Source organism: Enhydra lutris, unplaced genomic scaffold (assembly GCF_002288905.1).
Source record: "Enhydra lutris kenyoni isolate GAN:26980312 unplaced genomic scaffold, ASM228890v2 scaffoldscaffold18, whole genome shotgun sequence".
NCBI classification, from domain to species: domain Eukaryota; kingdom Metazoa; phylum Chordata; class Mammalia; order Carnivora; family Mustelidae; genus Enhydra; species Enhydra lutris.
Genome location: NW_019154102.1, coordinates 12,441,411 through 12,469,348, shown reverse-complemented (window position 1 = coordinate 12,469,348; position 27,938 = coordinate 12,441,411). Strand labels below are relative to the sequence as shown.

Genomic DNA, 27,938 nt, shown 5'->3' with positions numbered 1-27,938 from the left:
AAAGACAGACGCTTCACTGACTGAGCCACCCAGGCGCCCCCTGCCAAGTTAGATTCTTAAAGATTTAAAAATTCTTGACTTATATGTAACTCTAAGAAACTCCAGGAAGCCTCAGAAAACCCCTTAGGGGTCACCTTGGCCTATGGGTCTCAAAAATAATAATGAAATTATTTTTCTAATGACACAGTCATTACAGGTTTTACCTTAAATTTGCTTAAAAGCAAATATCAGTTAATTCATTTAACTAAGAACACATTAACACCATATAAAAAAAAGTATAAAAAGGTGTATTTGGAAGAATTGGAGCCTTGCTCTCATTTTCTCCTCAAAGACAGAATTCGCACTGTACACAGTATCAGGTCACATGTTTCAAAAAGAAGAAATAGTTATGTCCTCTTAAATTTCTATTTCAGAATTTCCCTATATGATACTTTCCAGCTTTGAATTCAGTATACTCAAACAACCATTTAAGTTTTACAAATTACCTTGAAAAAAATCAAATGCAAATGAGTCACTTAATTGCTCATTCTGCATAGTGCCAATACTAGAATACTGACTATGAACAAAACCATGACTGTTTGGATTAGTACCATTTGATGGTCCTGACTCATTTATCATATTGTTATCTGTACAGTTGAAGTCAGATCTCTCAAATGCCTCTGGCTGTGGAACAAAAGCAGCCGTACTGGAACCAGCGCCGGCTGGCATACTGGGAGAGGACATCTGATGGAGCTGTCTCAAGTCTCTTGGGTCTAACACTGAATTACATGAGGGGTTTTCGAGATTCATGCTCACAAGTCTCGGATTATCATTCTCCCTCATGCTGTCACTACTAGGTGTCATCATATTCATAGGGCAATTCGGCAGCAGGTTGCCATCAGAAATACCATATAAATCAGCTGGTGACATGGATGGTGCTTCCATTCTGCCTATATCATTCGCATTGTTATAAATACAAGCATTAGAGGCATTCAGATCACTCTCAAGAGGCATTTCCAGATATTGCGAGATACCTTGCGGATGAGAGGAAAGTGTCCCTGTTGAAAAACCACTCAGTGGATTCGTACTAACTGCGCGTGAGGTGGGGTGGGCCCCAGCTGACCAGCTTGAAGAAGGTGGAGACACCATTGAAGGTATGGGTGGAGTATGCTGTGACAGTGCATTTGAGATGGACGCAGGTGAGGAATAGTAGGAATCTCCTTGACTTGAAATGCCGGAAGTCCTGGGCATTTCTGTCAAAACTGCACCATGAGAAAAGTTTGATTCTGTGGGGAGGAAATGTATTTTTACAAACTGAAATGAAAATATAAAAAACATTATCTCTAAATTAAACTTGCATAAACATACTGAGAAAGAAAATTTCCAAGCAAACTGATGTAACATTTTATTTATTTATTTAAATTTATTTATTTATTTGACAGATAGAGAGTACAAGTAGGCAGAGCAGTAGGCAGAAGGAGAAGCAGACTCCCCGCTGAGCAGGGAGTCCGATGCGGGGCTCGATCCCAGGACCCTGGGATCATGACCCGAGCCGAAGGCAGTGGCTTAACAGACTGAGCCACCCAGGCGCCCCTGATGTAACATTTTAGATAAAAATATTAAATAGCACTAAATTATTGTAAGAGCCCAAAGCTGAATTCTTTAACACTAACTATTTTACAAATACCTATAAAATAATTCTGGTAAGTTATCTTGTCAGAGATAGTTTCATTAAATAATGAAAATTTAGCTTCTGAGGCCCTATAAAGTGAAAAATAAATCAGAATTTCAGGGATGCCTGGCTGGCTCAGGTGGTAGAGCATGCAAATCCTGATCTCGGGGTCGTGAGTCTGAGCTCCAAGCTGGGCATAGAGATTACTTAAAAAAATAAAGCATTTAGAAAAAATCAGAATTTCAGTTAATGGGAATCTAAATAGCCAAAATAATTTCATATTTACTACTTTTAGGAGAAAATAGAGGGATGGAGGAAATGCTCATTAGGGATGATTGAAAAATACACATAACTTGCTAAGATATATTAAGATATAACTCTAGGGGCACCTGGGTGCCTCAGTTGGTTAAGTGTTTAACTCTTGATTTCAGCTCAGGTCATGAGCTCAGGGTTGTGAGACTGGGCCTGGAGTCAGGTTCCCCGCTGGGCATGGAACCTACTTAAGATTCTCTCTCTCCCTCTGCCCCCTCCCCTTTCTCTGTCACTCTCTCCTCACATTTCTAAAAAGAAAAATATATGTATATATAATTCTAAGGTACTATAAAATTCCCAGTCAGGAAAAAAATTAAAGATTCTGTATTTATTTATATAGTAAATTACTGCTATACATACTAAACCAGGAAAAAGCACAGGTTTAAGAATGTAAAGGGAAGAAAAGACTTCCAGTTAAATAACCCTGGTTCAATGATTTAAACCAGAGGTTCACAACTTTTTTTTTTTTTTTCTGTAAAGGGCTGAATATTTTATGGTCTGTGGGCCATACAGCCTCTGTTGGAACTACACAATTCTGCCACTATCATGCAAAAAAAAGTAGCCATAGACAATATGTAATCAAATGAGCATGGCTGTGTTCCAGTGAAGCTTTATTTTTAAAGATAGGCAACTCGCCAGATCCAAACCATTTCTTCCATGATACACTGTAATTAAATAAAATTACTACCATATGAACAAATGTAATTTCTCAAACAATAAATCCCAAAAGCATAATCATAGTTTTCAAGAGGACCTTAAGAAGTGGAGGAGATCAATTTATTTAATATTCAAAGCATGAAAAAAGTTGTGGGAATGGAAAATAGCAAAGAAGCAGTTTTTATTCCTAAGAATGGAATTCCAATATATTGGGCAAAGCACTGGTCTTTTGACCATAAGGAATACTCTATAGGATAAAATACCTTTTTTTTTTTTTTAAAGATTTTATTTATTTATTTGACAGAGAGATCACAAGCAGGCAGAGAGGCAGGCAGAGAGAGAGAGGAGGAAGCAGGCTCCCCGAGAGAGCAGAGAGCCCGATGCGGGGCTCGATCCCAGGACTCTGAGATCATGACCTGAGCCGAAGGCAGCGGCTTAACCCACTGAGCCACCCAGGCGCCCCATAAAATACCTTTTTTGATGAATCTTCCTTCTCCAGTTGATCCTAGGGTAACAGGTCTAGGTCTTTCAGGAAAATTAACTGCTGTGATAAAGTTTTTCCATTATTAAGCAATTTAAAAAAGAACATCAGTTAAAATTTGGAAAACTGAATAAAGCAAAAAACCCAAAATCTATTTAAATACAAATCAATCCAAAATATTCTTACCACAATCTTGCCACAGTTTCTGGAAAAGTAGAGTTGTTTTTTGTTTCTTTGCTTTATTGCCATAAGTATCTAGTTAAAAAGAAACCAGGAAAGCATGTGAATCATCATAGGTTTATGCTGCTTCTCCTTTAACAAATAAATAGGTATTGTATTCCCATAAGGTGCGTTAAACAAATGTGTATGATATGGATTTAGTAAGTGTTGCAGAATGTGTCCCAAGTCAATAGTAAAGGGTATAATACTCATCTTGTTTTCTTATAACACCTATAAGTCAACAATATCAATTAATGCAATAAGGGCAGATAAGGACAAAACCAAAATGGAGACCACTCTGAATGGCAAGCTTTCCAACTATAAAAAGGGCACAATAAGGACAAAAACAGAACTTCAAATATACAATAAATTTTGATAAACAGTTCAGATACTCTGAAATTATTCTAGATTCCTTTCCAAAGAAAGAGAGGCAAAGGGGCGCCTGGGTGGCTCAGTGGGTTAAGCCGCTGCCTTCGGCTCAGGTCATGATCTCAGGGTCCTGGGATCGAGTCCCGCATCGGGCTCTCTGCTCAGCAGGGAGCCTGCTTCCCTCTCTCTCTCTCTCTCTGCCTGCCTCTCTGTCTACTTGTGATCTCTGTCAAATAAATAAAAAAAAACTTTAAAAAAAAAAAAAAAAAAAAAAAAGAAAGAGAGGCAAAGAGCAGAAAAATCAATTGATTAAAAAAATCAACTGAAAACTTTCAGGAAATAAAATGTAAATTATGAATAAGCCTAACTGTATCCAAATATATCTTACAAGAGAACTAACTTTAAGAAACATGACCACCAAGAAGTCATACCTTTTTCATCTGGCAGATATCTAAAATCCATAGATTCACTAACTTCCTGGTCAGAAGGTCTCCGCAACTGCATTTTTACTGTCACTGGTTCTGTTATCGCTCTGCAATATGGTGGAGTCTTAAAAACAATGGCTACTTGACGGTGTACATCAGCTTGTGAAAAGATACCTTTTGCTTCCCAGTCGTTCAATACAAACCGAACTTCTATGTCATCTAGTGAATACGAAAGCAAAGGAATAGCAATGGAAAACAAAATCCATCTATTAATCTAAAATATAGATGGTCCCTAACTGATGATGGTTCAACTTCACAATTTTTTGACTTGATGATGGTGTGACAGTGATATGCATTCAGTAGAACATGTATTTCAGATTTTGATAAAGATCAAAATAAAAATCCAGCCTAGTGATAGGCTGTACGACACTCTGAAGATGCTGGGCAGTGGCAGCAAGCCCCATCAGCAACATGACCAGGAGGGTAAACAACAGATACACTCACAACTGTTCTGATTTTCACTTTCAGTACTTTCAGTTTTCAATAAATTATGTAAGTTATTCAACATTTTATTATAAGTAGACTTTGTGTTAGGTCATTTTACCCAATTGCAGGGTAATGTAAGGGCATGTTTAAGGTACACTAAGCTAAACTATGGTGTTTGGTACATTAGATGTATTAACTGCACTTTCAATTTAAGATTATTTTCAATTTAAAGTGAATTTATCATGGTATAACCCAAGAAAATCTGTATATTCTAAATTCAGTGAGACAAATAAGTACCTTTCTGAACTTTATCACATAGTAGAAATATTTCATCACCGCCTCTGACACTTCCACAGTTCTTGTTTACACGACAAATCCTTAATTCTGCAGTATTAGGAGCACCTAAATATAAAGGATTGTTTTAATGGGTTTCTGCATTAGTAATATTTTTTATTTCTTTTTCATGGTGAGAATTCTAGGGAAACAATTTACAAGACAGATAAAAGCTTTAGTGTATACATAAATTAAGGACACTACATTAATCCTTTACACCTGTACTTTTCCTTTCTAACTACACTCCCAACCTGGTTTACAGCCGTGTGACTTCATTTCTCAGCAATGATATATCCTCCAGTTAAATCTGATTCTTTCAATCCATTCATACACTGTCACCAGATTAATCTCTTAAATCTTAACTATAAGCTTATAGCAATGTAGTTTTGTGCTTTCTATTAGGAATATAATTTCAGTAACTCTCCCTGGCAATTCAAAGTTCTCCATGATGAGGATACACTGATCCACCTTTATAGAACTATGTCCCACTATGTTACTATATGCAAAACAGGCAGTAATATACCATGAATGAATGCATACATAAAAGCAAATACACACACACATGCACACAAAAACTTTGAGGGCAATTTCATAATCTTTTAAAACTACAAATATCCATATCCTTTGATCTAGCATTTGCCAACATTTCTACCTCTGTAAAATTATGCTAGAGACATATTTGCACAAAATATGCACATACAGGTTATTTACTGAAGTACAATTTGTTAGAGGAAAAAAATTAAGAAGGAAACAAACCAAATGTCTTATAATAGGGTAATGAGTTAATAAAATTGTGATAGAACCATATAAGTAAATATGCAGCTACTGAAGAGAATAAGGCACCTAGAAGGGAAAAAGGCTCAAGATACATTGCTAAGAGAAAAAATTTTTTTAAAAAGGATCTATGATGATTTTTTTATGTTGCCAAAAGTATATTGTATGAATGACAGTGATGATGTATTTTTATATATAAAGAAACTGGTGAAATATGTACCTAGGGATAGTGATTGTCTTTGGAGGAGGAGATCAAAGAAGATGTCTTCTTCTTGCTATTTCAGTAATGCTTGAATTTTTCTTATAATGAACATACTCTTTCTCTAACTGTCAAAATACTTAATAAAATTAAACAAAAAAAAATAAGCTAATGCTACAAATAGAAGAAAATAAAGTACTTACGGTTGTCATAAATTGGGTTAGAGACAACAGGAGGTAGAGCCATTGTCAAATTACCATGTTCATCAGGGAGGAAAACTTGAAAACATAATCTCACCACATTGAGGTCGCAATCTTCAGTATCAAACACCTGCTGTTCGGGGACTAAATAGTACATTTTTTTTAAGGATGTAAAATAGTCACATAGAACTAAAATCCTCCTAGGTCCTCCTCCCTGCCCAACATACTCAATAACCCTACGTAGCATGCAGTCTATACCGACAAAATAGAACAGTATACAATCTCAAAAGTGCCTTTTATCATTATAATATGTAGTCACTAACACTATTCACTAAGTTATGTGCATGGTCAGGAAGTAACTATCCTAAAGCATCTGAAATTTAGAATAGAACACCTAACTTATAGTAATAAACAACCAAATTTTTACAAAATGCAGGTTATATAAAACAAAAGGGAGAATATAAATCTGTATGAGAGAATGTAAATGTGTGTAAAAATTACCATCATCCCCATTTTATAGATGAGAAACAGATTTTAGGTTTTTTTTTTTTAAAGATTTTATTTATGTATTTGACAGACAGAGATCGCAAGTAGGCAGAGAGAGAGGGGGAAGCAGGCTCCCTGCTGAGCAGAGAGCCCGATGCAGGGCTTGATCCCAGGACCCTGGGATCATGACCTGAGCAGAAGGCAGAGGCTTCAACCCACTGAGCCACCCAAGTGCCCCAAGAAACAGATTTTAAAGAGATGAAATTATTTCTCCAAAGTTCCACAGATAGGAAGTGGCAGAGAAGGAATTCATACTAAGAAGTCAGTGAATCCTGAACCTGTGCTCTTGAAAACTGAACTCTAATTAAAAAATTTTACACATGTTTACACGTTTTGTATAAAGGTGACATATACAGAAATATCTACTAAATTTCAGAATAGTATCTTAGGGATTAAATATTAAGACGATAATAGATGATATAAGGTAGCTAGCTAGTTTCCATAAAAAAATTTTATGTCCAAATTAGGTTTGCTTTAAAAAACAAACAAAAAATGCTATAGCAGGAAAAATTTGCAGTTCTGAAAAAAATATAAAAACCTGTATGACAGATACAATGTGATGACAGTTTGTTAAATTGATATCTGAAAAGAAATCTAGTTCTAAAAGAAAACATTAACCACATTTTCAAATAATATAAGCCATAGGAATAAATCATAACAGAGTCATATTTTTTAAAAGCATAAAATACACAATTATGTGAAAACTTTCATTTTTCAGAAAGTATTAAAATTTGAAATACTAAATTTGAAACACTGTTAAAACCCAAATTCTTTAGTCTTACAGGCAGTAACAAAATGACAATACAATTTTGATTTTGACTTTTTATTTAAACTATGCTCACAGGCTCAGCAGCTATCACAACATTTAAAATATTCCCATTAGTATTCTTAAACCAAGCATTTTAAGGCATCTACAAGAACTTATCTGTTCAAATAGAAGGTCAAAATATACACCTGCTATGTAGGTGTTCGTATCATATCAAAATATGACAACAGGTGTGGCTGAAAGGGGCTCATTACAAATAACGAAAGATACTCCTTTCAGGTTTTTTGCTGTTATCACTTAGCAAGAGTTTTAGGAGTTCTTTGCCGAGAATGGGGGTGAAGAGCAAACATATATTTACTATAAATCCCAATATCACAAAAACCCAGAGAGGTAGGTTCGTGTAAGAGACCTCTTTTTTTCTAGATAGAGCCTGCCAATTTTGTAGGATGTCATTAACAAAATGGGAAGTTGAGATAAACTCTCAATAGCCTATAGAGGAAAAATAAAGGTGTTCAGGTTCTACTGAAGAGGGAAGATCTGGTAAATGCCCAATACTCTGGTTGGGCCCTGAAGGAGCTATACCTTAGGAGTTAAGAATGAACTGAAAGATACCAGATCAGCAATTGGTCATGAAAAGTTTGTGACATCTGTTGCATCATTTAATGCATCAGTTGTCTTCTGAGATGCATTTCATGCTCATTGTGGACAGGATCTATGATGAAACTGAGTTATATTTCACTTTGGTACCTAAATAGTATATTTACATTAAATGTCTTCATGACTAAGTGCCTTGAGATAAAAGTCTTCGTCTTCTACTTCTATGCAGTAGGTTACACATCTTAACTACTTATGTGCATTCATTCCTTCAACAGGTTTTTATCTCATTCAGTCATTATAGTCCTAGCTTGTTCTAGGTGCTTTTGGTAAGTTAGTTTATAAAACAGACAGAAATTCCTGCCTTTGAGGAGCTTATATTTCTGTGAAGAAAGACCAACAATTAACAAATTTACTAGATAAGTGTATTATATAATTTATTAGATAATGAAAAGTGCTAAGGGCGAGTATTAGCAATGTAAGGAGCTTGGGAATCCGTAGTTGGGGGCAACAGGTTATAAATATAAACAGATGGTTAGAGTAGGCCTCATTCTCTATTCTTATGTAGTTTCCATAATAGAAATAGATTGTTATATGTTATTGTTTTCCTAGAATGTTGAAATAAAACCTAAAATGTACATCTCTAATACTAAGCAAAACAAAATCTAATCCCTCTAAAAAAGCTCAAAACACTAAAAACTAATTTAAATAACCTGAACTCAGAGGTAGAATTATCCTTTCTTTGATTGTTTATTTTTGGGATCTGCAGGTTCAAATTCTACCACTTACAAAGAAATTTGTCAGAGCTAAACTGATACTTTTTCATGGCTGTATCACTTCATGTAGATTTCTGCTGTACTGTAAGAAACCATCTGACTTGGTTTTTGTGATATATATTTATGATATATAGAAACAAAGGAGTTTCTCAGTTCTCCTGGGTTTTAAAAAAACAAAACAAAGCCAATGGAATTGGAAATGCTTAGCAGAATAGGATCTACAAATTCTGATCCATAGACTGATGCTATCACATGTGACAGTCTGTTTTCTAGAGATCAAATACCATGTGAAAATACAAAGACTATTAAAAATGATTCTTACTTTGAGGCACCTGGGTGGCTCAGTGGGTTAAGCCTCTGCCTTCTGCTCAGGTCATGATCCCAGGGTCCTGGGATAGAGCCCCGCATCGGGCTCTCTACTCAGCAGGGAGCCTGCTTCCCCCTCTCTCTCTGCCTACTTGTGATCTCAGTCTGTCAAATACATAAATAAAATCTAAAAAAAAATAAAATCTGTTTCTCATCTACAAAATGGGGATGATGGTAATTTTTATACACATTTACATTCTCTCATACAGATTTATATTCTCTCTTTTCTGTTTATATAACCTGTAATTTGTAAAAATTTGGTTGTTTATTACTATAAGTTAGGTGTTCTGAATGATGGTAAGTAGAGCTCTGAAGTGATTCCTACTGGCTTTAGAAGGATATTTTTGTATGCAGTGTATAAAGTGTTCGGAAGATGATAAAAAACAGAGGCAGGACCACAGGTTTAGAGGCTAACAATAGTCCAGGCTTCAGGCTACAAATGATGTAAACTTACATTCCTCTGGAAAATGGAAATGGACTGAGAGATGGTCAGGGTAGGGTGAACAATAGAGATTTGCGGGAATAGTGAGGGGTTTATGAAGAGGACCAGTGGAAGAGAGGCAGGAAAGATATGTTGGAGTTACATGTCTAAGACTTTCAATTTAGGGCCGTTTAGTTTTTAAACTTTTAAAGGAGCCATTCCAAATTCTTAATCAGAATAATATGCTAAAAGCACTGTTCTAAGATTACTCTAACAGGGTGGGGTGGGGTGGGGTGGATTCCACAACTCAAATTGTGAGATAGTCCTTCAACTAGAGAGACCAAAAGGGTTATGGGGAAGAAATTGATGTTACAAAAAACAACACAACAACCAAAACCACAAATACTGTGAAGGCCCAACTGGCAGGACTGCTCCCTTCCCTAAATCTAAATCCACCTAGGCAGCTCAGTAGAGAGATCGTAAGCCTGGTAGCTAGGTTACCTGTGTTCAAATCCCAGCACCACCACTTACCAGTTCTATGATTGAGAAAATTACTTAACTTTTCTGTGCCTTCACTTCCTTATTTTCAAAATGGAGATAACAATAGACCCTACCTCATAGGTTGCTGTAACAATTAAATGAAATAAGGGACGCCTGGCTGGCTCAGATGGAAGAGCATGCGACTCTTGTTCTCAGGGTTGTGAGTTTGAGCCCCATACTGGGGGTAGAGATTACTTAAAGAAAGAAATAAACTTAAAAAAAATTTTTAAGTAAAATAAAATATGCAAAGCACCTATTTTGTACTAAGAACTATTCTAAGTGCTATATGATTATTATTAACATCATGCCTGGTTCTGGATTGGTAAAAAACAAAAAACCTAAAAATCTTCTAGAGGGCCCATCTGCTTCTTGACTCCTACATCTTCCTTTCTGAATGCCTTTTCCACTGGAGGCAGGAGACCGAGACTTGAACTCTAGCTCTGCCACCTGTACTTGCTACATAACTTAGGAAAATTACATAACCAAAGCTTTGGGATTCTCTTCTATAAAGCAGTGCTGCTGTAATGACTAAATATATAGCATACATAAAGCACTTAACATTTACTCCTTGACATAGAAAAAATACTTAATAGCTATTATTTATGATCTTCTCGTTTTATACTACATGATCCCTTATTTATACTACATCTGGACTTAGATGGACTCTTTATAAGTTTGGGGTTTTACTTTAGCAATGAAAATGGGCATATTCCTAACACAGAAATTTTCCACTTTTGAATATTTATCCTAGGGGTGCCTGGCTGACTCAGTCTGAAGAGCAAGCCATCCTAGATCTCGGGGTCATGAGTTTGATCCCCATGTAGAGAGGACTTAAATAAAAAACAAAAAAAAAAAAACCCAAAACAAACAAACAAACAAAAAAACCCCCAACATTTATCCTAAGGAAATAATCACACAAAAACTCCATGTATATATGTTCAGTGGAGTTTTTTTTTTAAATAAAATGAAAATAACCTAAACATTCATTAACAGATGGCTAGATAAATAAACTGGTCTATCCAAACAGTAGAGCACTCTGTTAAAAAGTAAAATAGATTTATAAGTACTGGGGCGCCTGGGTGGCTCAGTGGGTTAAAGCCTCTGCCTTCAGCTCAGGTCATGATCTCAGGGTCTAGGGATCGAGTCCCACATCGGGCTCTCTGCTCAGCGGGGAGCCTGCTTCCCCCTCTCTCTCTGCCTGCCTCTCTGCCTACTTGTGGTCTCTGTCAAATAAATAAATAAATAAATAAATAAAATCTTTAAAAAAAATAGATTTATAAGTACTAACATGGCAAAATATTTAAGATCTATTCCTACGTGAAAAGAAAAAAGCAGCAGCAGTGTAGCATGGTTCTATTTATATAAAAAAATACATGCATATAGTTGTGTACACAGCTGGATATTTACTGTTTCGTAGATTTTGCTGGATAACAACTGTAAGCACTCTGTATTGTTTGAACAAATGAATGACTACACCAAGCTAAATGCTGGCATCCTACACTACAGTAGTCTCCACTGTAAAAACTATGAGATGCTAAGTTCCTAAACTAAGGAGACAGATATACATGTATAAAGGAAATTCTAGAAAAATACACACCAAAATTAACAGTCATCTGCTCTGATGAGGAAAACTGAAGGGGAAGAAGGCCCACCACCTGTTTTTCTAAATAAAGATTTTTTGGAACACAAACAAGCTGATTTGTTTAGAGCTCTTTGTTTAGAGCATTATACTAAGCAGTATAAAAAATAAAGACCTAGGGAAAAGAGATGCAGACATTATGGATCATAAAAACACAGTACTTGGTTATGAACATATTCCTTAAATTATCTTCATAACCCTTAAGTTATTTTTATATATCCAGGAAAAACACAAACCAACAATATGAGGATATCTTAAATCTATTTAAGAGATCTGTTCTTTGAAAATGTTATAGTTGTTCAGTTCCTGCATTATGCCTATTGAAGTAGCTGCAGAAGACTCTACAGTGGACACTACCCTAGTGTGGGGGCCAGCATTTAGCCTGGTGTAATTATTCACCTCCTCAAACAACACAGAGTGCTTACAATTGCCAGGCGCTACACCAGATCACACTATCCTCGACAAAACCCACTAACCAGTAAATACCTAGCCTTATACACAAATATACTATGAAAGTATTTTGTATAGCTTCTACTATTTCTATATGTCTTTTTCCACGCTGGGATTAATTTAAATTTCACTGTTGAGTATGACCTTGATTTAAATAACCACATGCAGAGAAGGTAATGTATACTGTCTGCTGGAGTGGCAAATGGAAGGCCACATTCAAAAAGAAACGAGAACATTTGTGAGGTTTTCTTATAGAATACAATGTCCCTCTCCATGGATACCAGAAAGCCTTGTTTGTCAGAGAATTTTTTCCCCCAACACTATGAAAGGTTTTAAATTTTCTTCATTCTTCAGATACAGGTATCTGTCAGCAAGCAGAAGAGTGATCACAAAACTTAAGACAGCTTCTAAAGCACAGGTTCAAGATACAAACAGAATTAATTTGCACAAATAGGTCAATATGCAAATAACAGAAATAATTCTCTCAGACATTACTTACCATTGAAAGGATTGATTCCTGCCCTTATTCTTGAAGTAATAGCTTCTTTTACTTCTTTTTTCTTCACACAACGAATACCCAAATTTTGAAAACTAGAAGGAAAACAGAGCTTTCAAACTGTATTATAGTTAAACACAAGGACATATAAATGAAGTTTTACCAAAAAATACTGCAAAAATCAAGGTACATTCTATGCCTATGTCAAATACACCAAAACAGATGAACATTAACAGGAAAGTAAAATTGACCTCCCAAACAAAGGTTGTAAAAGGAGGCCCACAGGTATGTTTTGCTGAGCCCATTAAAGTGTCGTCTGTATTAAAAAAAAAAAAAACAAAAAAAAAAAAACACACACTCTACTATCATTTAACAATCCAGTAATTGCATATGAACATCTGGATTTCTGGCTTCTCTTGAACATCTGAAAGGTCTGGCCACAGCAGCCTAGTACAGGAGCACCCCGATGGAGCCTATCACCTGTGGCCCGTTTATACAAGGCTCTCCAATTTACTACAGTGCCTGCTAGTCATCTTACACCTGATCTATTCCACGGACATTTGATTTTTGAGCCCTGACTTCACTACTAGTAGCAGCGGAATGTGTTTTATGCTATATTACATGAAGTTATAATAATCATTCATAAGAAAGCACTGAAATGTTTTCTTTTAAATTAGAAAGATGTTTAATATGAACGATAATATTTAGCAAAACTTTCAAAATGTCATTTATGGAAAACTTCTCAAAAGCTACAAATATTACTAATTTGCATATCTGTAGCACAGATGATGGTGGGGGGAACTCCCCTACCACCACCAGTCATACTTGTTCCCACATGGAAAAACCATGACATCATTAAAGCTGGGTGGGTGTGAATAAGGAAGCAAAACTTGGTTATAATAACATTACTATTTGTTCAAACTTCACATGGCACTTAGGCAACAGGAGGCTGCCTGCCTCGTTTGCTCCTCTCCATGCTCACGGGGCTTTATGTTTATGCTCTGCACCTTCACCATACTTGTCATTTTGTTAGCACCTAAAGTATCTTTGGCATTTCTTTCCTTTGCCTCCAATAATTAAAAAATAAATCTTGAATTCATAATCCTTTCTTGAAACCCTGAAACCCATAATCCTCTTCCTCAAAAGTATTCCACTTCTTTGAAAGATTCACACCTTGGTTCTCACTTTTTCTTTGATGAAAGATTTTAAAGAATTATTTATTTTAATATATTTATACACTACTTAATTTTGTTTCATCTGAAAAATTGTATTTGAATGCTATTCATAGAATATTAGAAATGAGAGATTTTTGAAATTCTGACACAAGGAAACCAAGGATCATGAAGATTATTTGAAACTATTATTCATTCATTCATGATTCAGTCATTCAACATATTTTGGGATTCCTTCTCTGTACCAAAAACTCTGGAAAATAATGGGCATTACAATCCCTCTCCTCATGGAGCTTAGTCTAGTGCAGAGGTTTGCAAACTGTGGCCCATGGACCATACTCGACCCACCACCTGTTTTTCAAAATAAAGATTTTTTGGAACACAAACAAGCTGATTTGTTTACACATTGTCTATGTGTGCTTTCATGCTACAACAGAAATGAGCAGAGGCAACAGAGACCATATGGCCTGCAAAGCCTAAAATATTTATTATCTGGCTCTTAACAGAGAAAGTTTGCTGACCTCTAGCCTAGTGAAGCAGACAGATCAATATTAAATAATCACATGCAAAAAATGCTAAACTGAAACCATGACAAGTTTTATTAAAGGAGACATACACTATGTCATAGAAACCTATGACAGGAGAGAGTTGATCAGTTCAGGAAGGACAGAGAAGCTTACTGTACAAAGTGGTACTTAACATAAACAGAGATGAACTAGGGGAAGAGGAGAGTAAAGACTTCAGGCAGAAGGAACAGAACAAGCAAAGGCCCCTACAGAAAAGTCTTGTGAGCACAGAAAACTAGAGGAAGGCCTCTGGGACTGGAGTATGGACTTCAAGGGGAGCACAGGATGAAGGTTACAAATACAAGCAGACCCTGTGAACCTTGTGGGCCAATAAGGGATACTGCCCTTATTCCAAGAGCCACATAAAGCCATGAAAATGTTTTAAATGGGAATATGACAATCAGATTTGTATTTGAAAAGATCACTTCAAATAAATTAATTCTGAAGAAAGTTACCTTGGCTAAAGTGGAGGACAGAGCTGGGGGGAAGAGGTAAAAAGAGAGTTGATGCAAGAAGACCAGTCAGGGAGTTATTGTGGCAGCCTACATTTGGACTACGGGTAGTGTGGTGACGATGGAGATCACTGAGAGCAGTGTACAGATTTAAGAACTATTTAGGAAGTACCTGTTAATGAATTCAGTGTGTGTGCCTGTGTGAGGGGTGCAAGAATGATACTCATGTCTGGGGGCTTTTAAAGCAACCACTGAGATAAGGCACATTGGAAGACCCACTGAGAAGAAAGAAGTACTATCATGGAAAAGTCAGGGTTTGGGGCATATTCTAGTTGAGGTGTTTTTGATATATTTAAGAGAATATGTCAAAAAGACAATGAGACTAAATACCATTCTCCACTGAAAGGAACCAGGGCTCCTTAGAAAAAACTGATTGCAGAGCTGAGGCAAGAAAAGTTCAAGTAAGTCCTGAACACTTTGCTGTGTCAGAAAGTAAAGAAGTGCCCAAAGAAAGACAGAAGCATATCAAAAGGACATAGGAAGCAGGCGGAAAGGGCCTGCATTGGTCAAATCTGGGTCAATCTGAACATCAAAATAATAATGCCACTAATGGACTAGATAGAGTACACTGAATTAAAAATCCATGGGTCTACAGTGGTATTTTTTTCTTAATGGGGAAGGGAAAAAAGGGAAAGTTTTTCTTTCTAATAGAATGCCAATTAATATTGCCAATGGAAAACACTAATATCCCATGTCTCCTGAAGGGATATTTTGAAAACAACATAGCACCCCCTCTGTAGATTTCTCATCCAAAATGTTTCATGTTAACATGAAAATATTATTCATGTTACTCATATTAACATGAATATAAACAAGCAACCATTCAGACTAATCCACATTCAACAATCTTCAAAACAAGTAGCCTAGACTCTTCAAAAAAAAAATGGTAATGTCAGGAAAGACCAAAAAAGGCTGAGAAACTATTCTAAATCAAAGGAAACTTTAATAATCATGACAACTAAATAAACACGACAAGTAAATACAGTGTGTGATCCTTAACAGGATCTTGAACTGGGCAGAGAAGCAGGAGAGCCATAAAGGGCATTATTGGACATAACTAAGAATTTAACTGTCTGTAATTAAGATTGAGAAGGAACAGCCAGAGAAGTAGGAAATAAAACAGGAGAGTCTGTTCTCAGAGAAATCAAGAAAGGAGAATGTTCCAAGAAGGGAGTGGTCCATAATGTAAAATAGTGTTGGGAGGTCAAACGATATAAATAGGAAATATTTCTTGCCATATGTGTATTACTAGATATTTTTTGTTCTGTGTTGTTATTTTAAGAGGAATATTTTTCAAGTATATTTTCTAGATAGTTACTGTTAATATATAAGGAGGTTACTAACATTTTCTTCGTTGTAATTAGGTTCATTTTTCCAAAGGTAATGCATGTTCATTATAAAAGATGAATCACAGAATAAACACAAGTTAAAAGAAAAACATAAAACCCCAGTCTTACCCACCAAGAAACAACTATTATTAATACCTTAGTGTATATGCTACCAAGTATATGTACACATATGCTTTTTAAGATTTTTTTTTATCACATATTCTGTTTTAAAACCTATTTATCTAACATAGTGTGAATATCTTTTTATACAAAGAGATATTTGCAATGTTATTTTTAAGGCTACATAGGAGTACACTGCATGGATGTACAGATTGTCTAAGGGATCCCTCCTTGTTTATTATTTTGATTACTTCTAACTTTTTGCCATTACAAAATAAGCTGCAATGAACATCACTACAGCTAAATGTCTGAACATGCTTAATTTTTTCCTGAGGATAAATTCCTAGAAGTAGAATTGCTGGTTCAAGAGACATTCATATTTTTCAGGCTTTTCCTATGTAGTTTAGTTAAAGTGCCTACCAGAAGGATTTTATTAATTTATACTATCACCAACATGATGAATGGACCCATCTTCTGGTAGACTCACCAACATCAAGGTGTTACATCATTTTTCTTATCTTAGAACTACCGTCATGTTACTTTTATACCTGTCCTTTTCTAAGTAATAACTCCAGGTTTCCAGCTGGCTTTCCCATATCTAATAATTTTTAACTATTAATGAAAGGACAGTAAAAATATATGCAAGAAAAATTTTCAGAGATTGTTCACACTAAGAAAGAAAACCACAACATAAAATAAGTTTAGGTTTACCTTTAGTAGCAATAAATAAGTATTCTTGCTACCCTGATGGGCTGTGTCTACTAATAAAGAATAAAAGGGAGGTTCTAATATAAGAGTTAAGAAAATTTAAATGTCTACTACAATAAATAGAAGAATGAGAAATCACTTTATCCTGTTAAGATATAACAGATGTACATGTCCAGGAAACAGAGAATCCTCTGCTTATCCTATTCCTAAAGATGTCTGTGGCTGTGTACTTACAACAAGGGTCTGCGTTCTTGTCCAAATTCTGCTTCATAGTAGCCATCTCTGCAGTCTTTTCCTACTAAATCATGAGGATGAGGTTTATATGGGTCGTTCTTTGTTACTAATGTAATTCTCACTTTTCCTTTTCCGTAATAGTTCATAATCTGAAAAAAGGGGGAAATTAAATATATGATCCATAAATTGATCCCATTCAGAACTGACCTACTAAAAGAGAGTTCAATTTATATAATGTAGCTAGCACTAGATAAATAAAAGTCCAACTGACTGGCAAATACAGTTTGGATGGAACTTTCCAGGGAATATCAGAAGGGAAGAATTTACCTCTCCATTCCTTGGCATATCATTTTCTGCACTGATTTCAACTGGTTATATCATCTGATTCTGTTTGTTTTCTTTTTAAAACAAGTTATACCAAAATATTATCATGGAGCAAGAGAAAATAATTGGATGTTGGGTCACCGAATGCCATGCTCTTATATTCACAGTCATGTCATAAATATCCCTTGAAAGTATATATTTAAGCCACAGTGGAAAAGAGAGCACACTATGAAGAAACTAGTCCTTTCATGTGATTGCTATAGATAAAATATGGAGCAATTAAAAGTTAGATACACACAAGAGAAGGGTCTATTACCTGGATAGATGGGTATGTCCGGTTGTTGTCTGTGCTGTGCTCCCCTGGAATGCTGCCTGCTGATCGCCCTTCACATTTGTATCTAAAACGCATGCCCCTCTGCCTGGGCTGTTCAATGATCTCTATACATGGGTTGTAACCACCTGAAAATTTTAAAAAGGAGGAGGGTAAGATTACAATAATAGTAATAATGGATTTGACCGTTTTGTTTTTTTTCAAAATAGCAGACTAAAAAATTTTCCCTCCCAATATTAAATAATAGGTTGAAATGTAATTACCCAAGATTGGATGGTAAAGGTGCCTCTTCTCCCATTCATACTGAGCTCCTATACAGTGTTAACACAAGATTACTCAAATCATATTCATTGGTTAGCACTTTATCATTTAATATCAAGACCTAATGCCAATGTGAAGTTCTGAGATCCCCACTTCAGAGATACTCACTTCACATGTAAGACCAAGTACAAGGATATCCCTCAAGATTCCCCCAGAAGGGTCAAGAAGATAGTCTTCGAAAGTACAATATCATACTCCAAAATAAGTTGAACTGCTTGATTTTACCTTAGACCCCTAACAGTGGACTGCTACTTGAAAATGAAAATGCATTTAAATCCTTGCAGAAAGAATATGTAAGTTTTTTTTTTTTTAATCTCCCCTGGAATCTTAAAGGATTGATACACAGAACATCTAAATAAGTTCCAGAAGTGTTCATTTTAAACTCAACAGAATTTTCAATCAGTTCCATCTAAATCTCTTTACTGAAGACACAACAGAGGAAAGAAAATTACTCACTTTCTATAACAAATGTAATTCAAAATATGAACTTTAGAATGAACTGATCTATACAACATGGATGAATTCTATATGTTATACACCTGAAACTAATGTATGTGTCAACTATACTCCAATTTAAAAAAAGTTGAGCTGACTGAAAGACGCGAGACCAAAAGAGCACATCCTGTAGGATTCCATTTATAGGAAACTCTAGAATATGTAAACTAATCTATAATCAAAAAAAGCAGATCACTGACTGCCTAAGAAAAAGGGTGTGGAATGGATGGGGAAACTTGGGGGATGATGGATATGTTAATTATCTTGATTGTGATGATGATTTTAAGGTTCTATTTATATGTCAAAAGCTATCAAATTGCAAACTTTAGGCATGTGCAATGTATCATACATTAATTATATGCCAGTAAAGTTGTCTAAAACATATGCATCTTTACCCTTCTTATTATCCATATTATAGAAATGAAAAGTTCAATGAAGACACTCAAGTATGCTTACAAGTACGGTACTTGGCAATGTGCCTATTTCAGGGGTATAAAGATGTCTTCCATTTAAAAAAAAAAAACATTTTCCTTCCATCAGTTAAGTGATTTTTAAATTCCTACAATTAGATAATCCATTTCTCTGATTAAAGACTTACCCTCTGTTAGAATGCAAATAAATCTTTAGAAAGGGTAATACAATGGGTCTTACTGGTACAGTGTTAGGAAGGAGACTTTTGAGTCCTACTTTGCCATATCTTAATAGCAAGGATCCTGGAAATGTATCTTCTAAGTCTCCTAGTCTATAAAATGGGAATAATAGTAATAGCACCTACCTTATAGGGGTTTTGTGAGGATTCAAGGTAGTGTATGTTCAGTTCTTAACAAGCATCATGCCTATGACAAATACTCAATAAATGTTGTCTACTATTGTTTCAGATCCTTTCTTGAAAACAATGATTTATAGTAATATCATGATGGTGTAACAACCAGTACTTTCAAGAATTTTATAGAACAATGAGGCAAAACCACCAATTATTAGACTACAGAAGAGTCCAACAAAACAAAATTTTGTTTATGCTAACAAGATTGTGCATAAAATGATAGAGCAAAAGAATCAGGCATGCCTATGTCAAAAACAAAGGAAAAGAGTTAATGAAGCAAAAAGGTAGGGAGAGTAGAGAGGAAGGCCTACTAGTAAAAGGGAACAATGCATCCAAAGCTGGGGCAGTACAAAAGAAGAGTTTAAAAATGATCAATGAAGCCACAGTGGAAGTGGATTATACTTCTACCTTTAGAACCAAAAGCCAAAGGACATTTGTAATCTGTACAAATGGGTTCAAAGTACAGAGGACATTAGGGATTTGGATTTTAGTTCATGAGTGACGACGAATCAATGAATGGCTTTCTGCAGGGGAATCATATGATCGGACTGACATTTTATTTTTTTAAAGATTTTATTTATTTATTTGACAGAGAGATAGTGAGAGAGAGAACACAAGCAGGGAGAAGCAGGCTCCCAGCTGAGCAGGGAGCCCATGTGGGGCTTGATCCCAGGGCCCTGGGATCATGACCTGAGACGAAGGCAGTTGCCCAACCAACTTAGCAACCCAGGTGCCTCTGGACTGACATTTTAGAGTGAGGATTCTGATGGCAGTGGACAGGTTGAAAAGAAAGGAGACAGTATGATGATCGGTTTAGAGGCCATGACAGTACAGTACAGTGGGCAACGGTGAGGGCAGGTCTGACATCTAGCAGTGATAACAGGAGTGAAGGATTATTTCAATAAAATTGACAGTTCCTAGCGACTGACGGAACATTAGGGTTAAGAACAAGTAAAGAATCATTGAGGCTCCACAGTTTCTACTTTGGGTTACTGAGTAAAGATACTATTAGAGCCAGGTAAAACTGACTTTAACCTAATCACATTCATAACACTTATTTTATTAAAATGTAAGCCATGTAGATGGGTATTTCAATGTCACATACTTATATATCCTTGTATATTATGAATAACTCAAATTCACATTTCACTTCAAATATTTTACATCCTCCTATGTCATTGCAGGAGAATTTGAAAGAAAGTACATTTTCCTCTCAAGAGCTCGAAATACTCAACAGAATTTTTTTAAGTGATATCTTAAATAATGTATGTGGTTTAACTAAAGGTCAAATAAATCCCTGCCCACTACTTATTTAAAGGTGTCTTGGTGGGAAGTTGATACAGAATTACATCATTAATGGTAAGTAGCTAACTTTTGGGGGAAGAGTGAATAAAAGTGCTAGGCTCATAGTGATTTTTCAAATATTTCATTGGTTAGAAAATGTTTGTGAAAAAAGTCTCTAGACAAGAGAAAAGCAGTTGTTGAAAGAGAAAATAAAATGATTTTTATAGGTTTAAAGTTATAATAATGACAAATATTAGTGATCATATAAAATCAAGTACTTTAAAAAAACCTTGGAAATCTAGTCTTCCTATTGTACAAGCTCTTTATTTGTAAAAAGTCTCATGATCAACCAGATAATATTTTATTGTAATATTTCACATTTCCCCAGCTGGAAATAATCTCCCCCTCCTCTAAATTATCATAGTATTTTGTTTATGACAATTATTCCAAATAACTATAATTTAGGGAAGACTCAACTGTTTTATTTCTTCTTGAAAAAAAGCTACTTGTTCTATTTCTTTTCAAGCTACTTGAAGGCAGGAATTGTGACGTACTCATCAGAGCCTTGCACATAGATATTCAGTAAATATCTGGGAAGTGAATAACTGAAAATCTAAAAATCTTTTTGTTTGTGTAAGTTATACAAACAGTAAGTTATACAACAGCAATATGATTAATCATATTTTCCCTATTAGGTTCCACTACTATGGAAAAAAATAGTGCTTTGTAGGTATTAGAACTGCTACACTTTTTACTCTTCATACCTATTCATAGTCTAATTTATCTGTATTTTATTGTAAAATACTTCCCAGTTATTAATCGTTTATATCATGCATCAGTATAATGTACCAGTCACTTCCTCCCTCAGCACTGTTTTAAAGTGCCTTTCTTCCTAATGATAGAATGTTGAACTGTAGTCTTGTATGGAGTGGAAGAAGGTAAAATGTAAATCAGAGAACTGTAGGGAAAATAAGTACTCCTAACTAAGATTATCTCGAATCACTACAGTTCTGAAAAGTACTGAAATTTCTCCAAAGTGGTTCTAAGCAAGCTGATTACTGTACTTTTTTTAAACCAATACTGCAAAGTTGGGATTGACCCCCTACCTTTTAAACAATACTGTAAAATGTTAATACTGACCCAAATAATATTTCAAATACAGCCAAAATGTTTGCAAGATATACCTATGTTTTTATTTTCACTTAAGCAAAAAAGAGTGCTATTTCAGTTTTTAAGGTTAAAAAATTGTATTGAAATACAAGTTAAAAATGGAGCCTCAATTGTCAGAAATAAACACATTAATTAAAACCTTATGGCTAGCACCGGGAACCAGCATTAATTGTTCAGGAAAAAATCAATTACAGTAATTATAATACTGTTTTAAAGTACTTTACATATATTCTCATTTGATCCTCTCAACTTTAATCTTCATAAAAACAGAACAGGAATTATTCTCCCATTTTATAGGTGATAAATTTAAATTATTGTTATAAAAAAAGAAATAATGAATGACATTAGCAAATATGATAGCTGGAATCCCAATGGATCAAATTAAAAAAAAAAAAAAAAACAAGCATAAAAACAGCCGGGGGTAAAGTCACAATAACATTACAGCAAATAACCTAAAAGAAATACAACTTAGTTTAAGAAGATAATGCATCTTGCCACAGGCGAGTATTTAGATCCAAAGAAATTCCTGGAAGAGTTCATAGTGGGGTGTATACCAGAATCATTTTGGAAGCTTTTTCAAAAAACACACATGCCCTGATCCCACCTGTGATCTGCTGAATAGAAAACAGAAATCTATAAAGCCCCGACATATTTCTGAAAAAGCCTTCCAAGCAATTCTAACACACTCCTGATTAAGAACCATTGCCCTAAAACATAAAGAAGCTTAAAGAATCACATATCCAGAGAAGCAATCCAAAAATTCATGTACAAGTATGGGCTGGATGACAGACAAACCAGGCAGAGGAAATCTGATGACTTTTTTTTTTTTTTTTTTTAATTCTGACAGCTTTAACTCCTCTTTCTCTCCCACTCTAAAAAGTTTAGCCAAATATAAGCAAGGGAAAAAAGCATTATGACAGGAATCACCTTTAATCACACTGATCTATTTAAAAGGTAAATTGTTTACAAAATTAATAATGTGATTATCATCAGGAACATTTCTTACAATACGGCAAGCAAATGATCACACACTAATGTGTCAACACCACAGCTGAGAATAACTGCAGACTGCATCTCCCTCGCAAAAGTACTGGATAATAGAGTACCTGAAAGCCGAAGGAGCAGATGGAGCTAACAATATACACTTTTTCTAACAATATACACTTTTCTAAGTGTATACAATACAATCTAATACAATACAATACAATACAATCTAACATATATGGAGCAGATGGAGCTAACAATATACACTTTTCTAAGTGTATACAATACAATCTAATACAATACAATACAATCTAATACAATCTAATACAAGTGTATACAATACAATCTAACAATATACACTTTTCTAAGCTAACAATATACACTTTTCTAACAATATACACTTTTCTAAGTATCTCTTTCACTCACTCTGGAGAAAAAGAAAATGAGATCTATTTATCATTCCTCAAACCTGGGAACCCAACTGAATCATGGCGGTAAGCTTCCTTACCTTAAGACACACTTTTTCCATTTCTTCCTGATCTTATGATCAAAATTTAGAGCAACCATTTCTCACATACATAGAATGGCATTCAATTAACAAAAGGGCAATGAAAAGCCTATTCCCACATGCTAGAAAAAGACTAACACAGAAAGTACAAAAGAAGTCAAATGAAGGATAAGTTATAACAATCAATTATCAAGACATTTTTGATTTACTTTCTTTTCAGAATGTTTACTATCATTGAAGTGGACAAAGGAGAAAAGGTACGCTGCCTCCAAACATCACTGTCAAATTCTTCTCCACTAGTTTAAAAATACAGAAAACCATTTCAAACTGTTTAAAAGTAAATGGACATTCTTATATATTCTTTTTTTTCATTCTCATATATTCTTGAAAGACTTTCTATCTAGCATCTGTTCTAGTCTATTACAATTTTTCAAGATTTCACAGAATTCTAGAATGTCAGGATACTCAAACAATAGTGAGTGCCAATTACTTCTAGTAGCTCCTGTTTCCTAGATGTCTAAGTCTCCAAATAGCTCCACTACATAAGAAAACTAACATTTATGGGCATGAATTGTCTCTGTTGTTCCTCAAAACAAGATGCTGTAGTAGTTATTCTCATTTTTATATCACAGAGTGGCAGAACTAGAATAAAACCAGGTTCATTATGGGCTAAAGTCCAGATTTATTCCAGTGTCTGAGGCTGCCTCTCAATTAAGTCTTAAGCATCCACGTAAGGGAATTTTCAGAGGAGTATTTGGCTGATGTATGCACCAGAAGGTAAATAAAAGATGCAAGAGTTGCACAATAGAGATTCCACTGCGGTGGGGAGAGAGAGAATCTTGAAAAAAAAGTTAACTTCCAGAATGAAAAAGTAGAGAAATATTTAACATCTGTTCCAGATTACTCAGGTATTTAATCAACTTAAAAGGAAAAGGCAGTACCAACTCATCTGTCTTAAGACTTCCAGATTCAAAAATAAAAATTACAAGATGCCTACCTAAAAATGAATTAAACAAAGAAATTTTTTTAGTGTAAGTATGTCCCATGCAAGTATCCGGGTAACATGCCTACAAACCCAATCACATGCAAAGAATACAGATGAGAGAACGACGGAACAAAAGGAAATTCTGAGCCTCTTACATTGTATTTGGGAAAGATACTACACAGAACCCAGATATTCCTGATATCATTTCATCACAATTCCTCCCTAGCCATTTCACTCATTCATTCCCTTTACCCTGTCATGTATCACCTTAATTCTTTTATATAGCTGTTGTCTCTACATTTCATGTGGGGCATTTCAGATACAGCATTCGTGTTTATAGTGTGTAGGCTTCTACCTAAAAAAAGTATTTTGCTTTAGTTGTCAATTCCAGCTTCCAGCTCTGTCGTTAATGATTAAGTTGCATCATACCTACACTGATCTTTTTTCCCCTTACTCAAGAGAAATACTTATAGTTCTCTTGAAATTTACACCAAAGTTGGAAGTAGTGTGGTTTACAAAAAGTTTCTTCATGTACTTCCTATTATATGACAGAACAGAACTATACTAAAGAAAACTGTGAATAAAAATCAATTACCAAATTTTAAAACATATTTTACCATACTTACTAGTAAACAGAGCTACCTACGTGTGCATAAGCATATTTTGCACTTTCTACAGGAACAATGAGAAGCTTTAAATTCAGACAAAATAGCTAATTTTGGTTACATTAAATGAAACAAAATCATATATATAGAGTAATGACTGCCTATGCATGCCCTATATGGGACAGGGAACATTTTTCTTAACAATACCTGTTCTAATCAATTGTGTTAAAAGACAGTTAAAAAAAAAAAAAGCAATAACGACAGCTTAATAGAACCCAATCTGTGAAATCCTAAATAATTTATTTGGTAATTTACCTGAACAAAATTTAGAATCATATAAAATCGTTCATACACACACACACACACACACACACACACACATATGATTTTTATATATCTATAAATTAAATTCCCTGTTACTCATGGTACTTAAATCATTTTGCTAATGAGATTATGATCTGTTACTTTTACATTCCATGTTTGTTATTTTACAGGTAACAAATCCGGCTACACATACCTATTTACATATGACATCCGGTGAGAAAAGAAGAAATGGTCTTAAGTGCCTGGTAATCAATAAAAATACTTTCTGAGGTTTTAAAACTACCTTACTACAAATAATCTAAACTAGACAGTGATAACTAACTAAGCAAAAATTTTTTCCCATTACTCTTTTGGTTCAATTACTGTTTCAAAACAGAATTAGAATTTATAATTTACTGAATCTTCTTCTCTAAGTCCTTTACAAGTGACTAAGAAAAAATACTCCCAGATTCCTTTTTAAAAATTTCTTTGGCAGTTTTCAAACAACTAAATTACAATTTAAATAACTTGTCATATTTTAAATAGTCCCATTTTAATGTAACTCCAGAAAAGGAAAAAAAAAAAAAAAAAGATAATTACCCTACAACTTTTTGTTCCTTTAATTTTTTTCCCCCTTCAATTTAGGGAATCAGTCGTCACAACAGCACAAACTATAGTGCCATTAAACAAATTTAAATCGTATCACATTTTTGAATGATTTAGGTCTTACGTTATCCTCTGTGTAAATGGTTCTTTTCTCTTTTAAAAGAATTAGAAGTATTACACTCATTCCACAAATTAATGAAGTTTGGTTAAATTGGCAGCAGTCTGACCTTTTTTTATAACGCTTACCATTCTTTACTACTTTCATACAAAATCTCTGTCAACCAATAAATTAGCCAAATATTTCAGATCATCTTTGGACTTTTAATCTAAATGTGCTTTTAAATTATAAATTTACAAAATTATCTGAAAGTTTGGGGTCACTGAAGTGGGTAAAGAGAAAGTTGAAATATTTTAAACTACACTTGTATTCGCACATAAAAAACCACAGACAAACTGAAATCAAATGTCATGTGAACCACCCCAGTTTCCTTTTCGGCCTACAGCAGTAGCTATGGCATTGTTCTGCTCAACCCCTTAAAAAAAATCCTTTAATGCTTTCTACTTCCTCTTCTCAGCGAGACATCAGCCTCTGAGGGTCACTGAACCAGGGTCTTAGGAGGACGCGGGTCAACCAGAAACAAGTCCCCCCAAACCTTCAGCCTCCTAGTATAGCGCTAATTTACCCTACCAGGCCTCCCTGCCTCTGCTCCGTCTGCCGGGAAAGGGCCCCGTGGAACCCTGCCAGAATCCTGTAAAGGTCGGACTCAAACACAGTCTACTTGATTTACTTCCCTTTAGGTTACAGGCAGATCTAAACCACGGCTATATATATGAGATCCCTCCCTTGCCCTCTAACCTGTTCCTTGGTAAACTCGTCGCCCCCCGCCCGCCGCAGCAAGAGATTTACGCATCTATTAACTGAAAATGAATTGTTACATTAGTGATGTAAAGTTTTCATTTCCACTCCTATTTTAAATTAAGCGCGGATATTCTAATACTCCTTCCCCCTTTCTTCCAACAAAGAAAAAAAAAATGACTTCCCCGTAAACTAGAAAGTACCCGCTTTATAGGAGAAATCATCCACTTTGTTGAAGCAACATTTCCACTTAAGACCTGTTAAGATAGCACTGGTGACTTTTAAAGCCGCACCTCATTTTGTACAACTGTCAACACATCAGCGGTCACCTCCTGGCGTTTGATGAAATTAAACTAAAAAAAGGAGAGCACTCCTGAGGTCTGAAGGTTCTTCATTCCTGTTCTAAAACATAAAACCACCATTTCAATATAAATCAATTTTTAAATATGAGAACTCTCCGTCCTCGTTTAGATTCGTGTTACTTCCCTAATCCTAAAAATCTAGTCGCTGGGAATTTCTAAGGTTCCGGCTATTATAATGGCATCAAAGTACAGAGCATTACTTTGATTTCGCACGCAAACCCCCGAACCAGGTAACTTTAGGCTGACAATCTTCCAGATGAGACGATTTTAAAGACCGAACCCGCAGAACCGAAACCGGGACCCCGACACTCTGAGCTGCAAAGACCCCCGGACAAGGTCCTTCCCGCAGTCCAGTCCCGCGTCTGAGACACTCACCCGAGGCCATGGCTCCGCTCACCGCGCCGCCCCTCCAAGTGTCCTGACCCGAGGCCGCCACAATCAGCCCGCGTCGGTCCGGCGGCGGAGGGACTCTGCCGGCGGGACCCCCAGTCCCCCTGACCACCCTCGGGGCCTCCTCCTCCTTCCCGCCCTCCTCGGGGTTTGCGGCTCACACCTTCCCACCCCCTTAATGCTAGCGTTCCGGATCACCCGGCTTCGTCCGACGGAGGTGCGGGAGCCAGGGGCAGGGGGCGGAGCGCCGC

The 27,938-nt window shown here is 35.6% G+C and overlaps 1 protein-coding gene across 2 annotated transcripts; it reads right to left on the bottom strand.

Moving 5' to 3' along the window:
• Positions 1–22: 22 nt before the first annotated feature.
• LOC111148050 (REL proto-oncogene, NF-kB subunit) lies at positions 23–27,938 on the bottom strand. Of its 2 annotated transcripts, none has more exons than XM_022504422.1 (10): positions 27,673–27,938; positions 17,981–18,123; positions 17,341–17,489; positions 12,704–12,795; positions 6,110–6,250; positions 4,898–5,002; positions 4,121–4,333; positions 3,288–3,356; positions 3,093–3,164; positions 23–1,265 (listed from the first exon to the last, which is right to left on the bottom strand). In XM_022504422.1, the coding sequence occupies exons 1-10, from the start codon at positions 27,680–27,682 to the stop codon at positions 475–477; spliced, it is 1,785 nt and encodes a 594-aa protein (XP_022360130.1). In that variant the 5' UTR covers positions 27,683–27,938; the 3' UTR covers positions 23–474. The 2 variants fall into 2 exon arrangements, with proteins under 2 accessions (XP_022360130.1, XP_022360131.1); XM_022504423.1 differs by having other exon boundaries at positions 35–1,265; positions 3,093–3,161.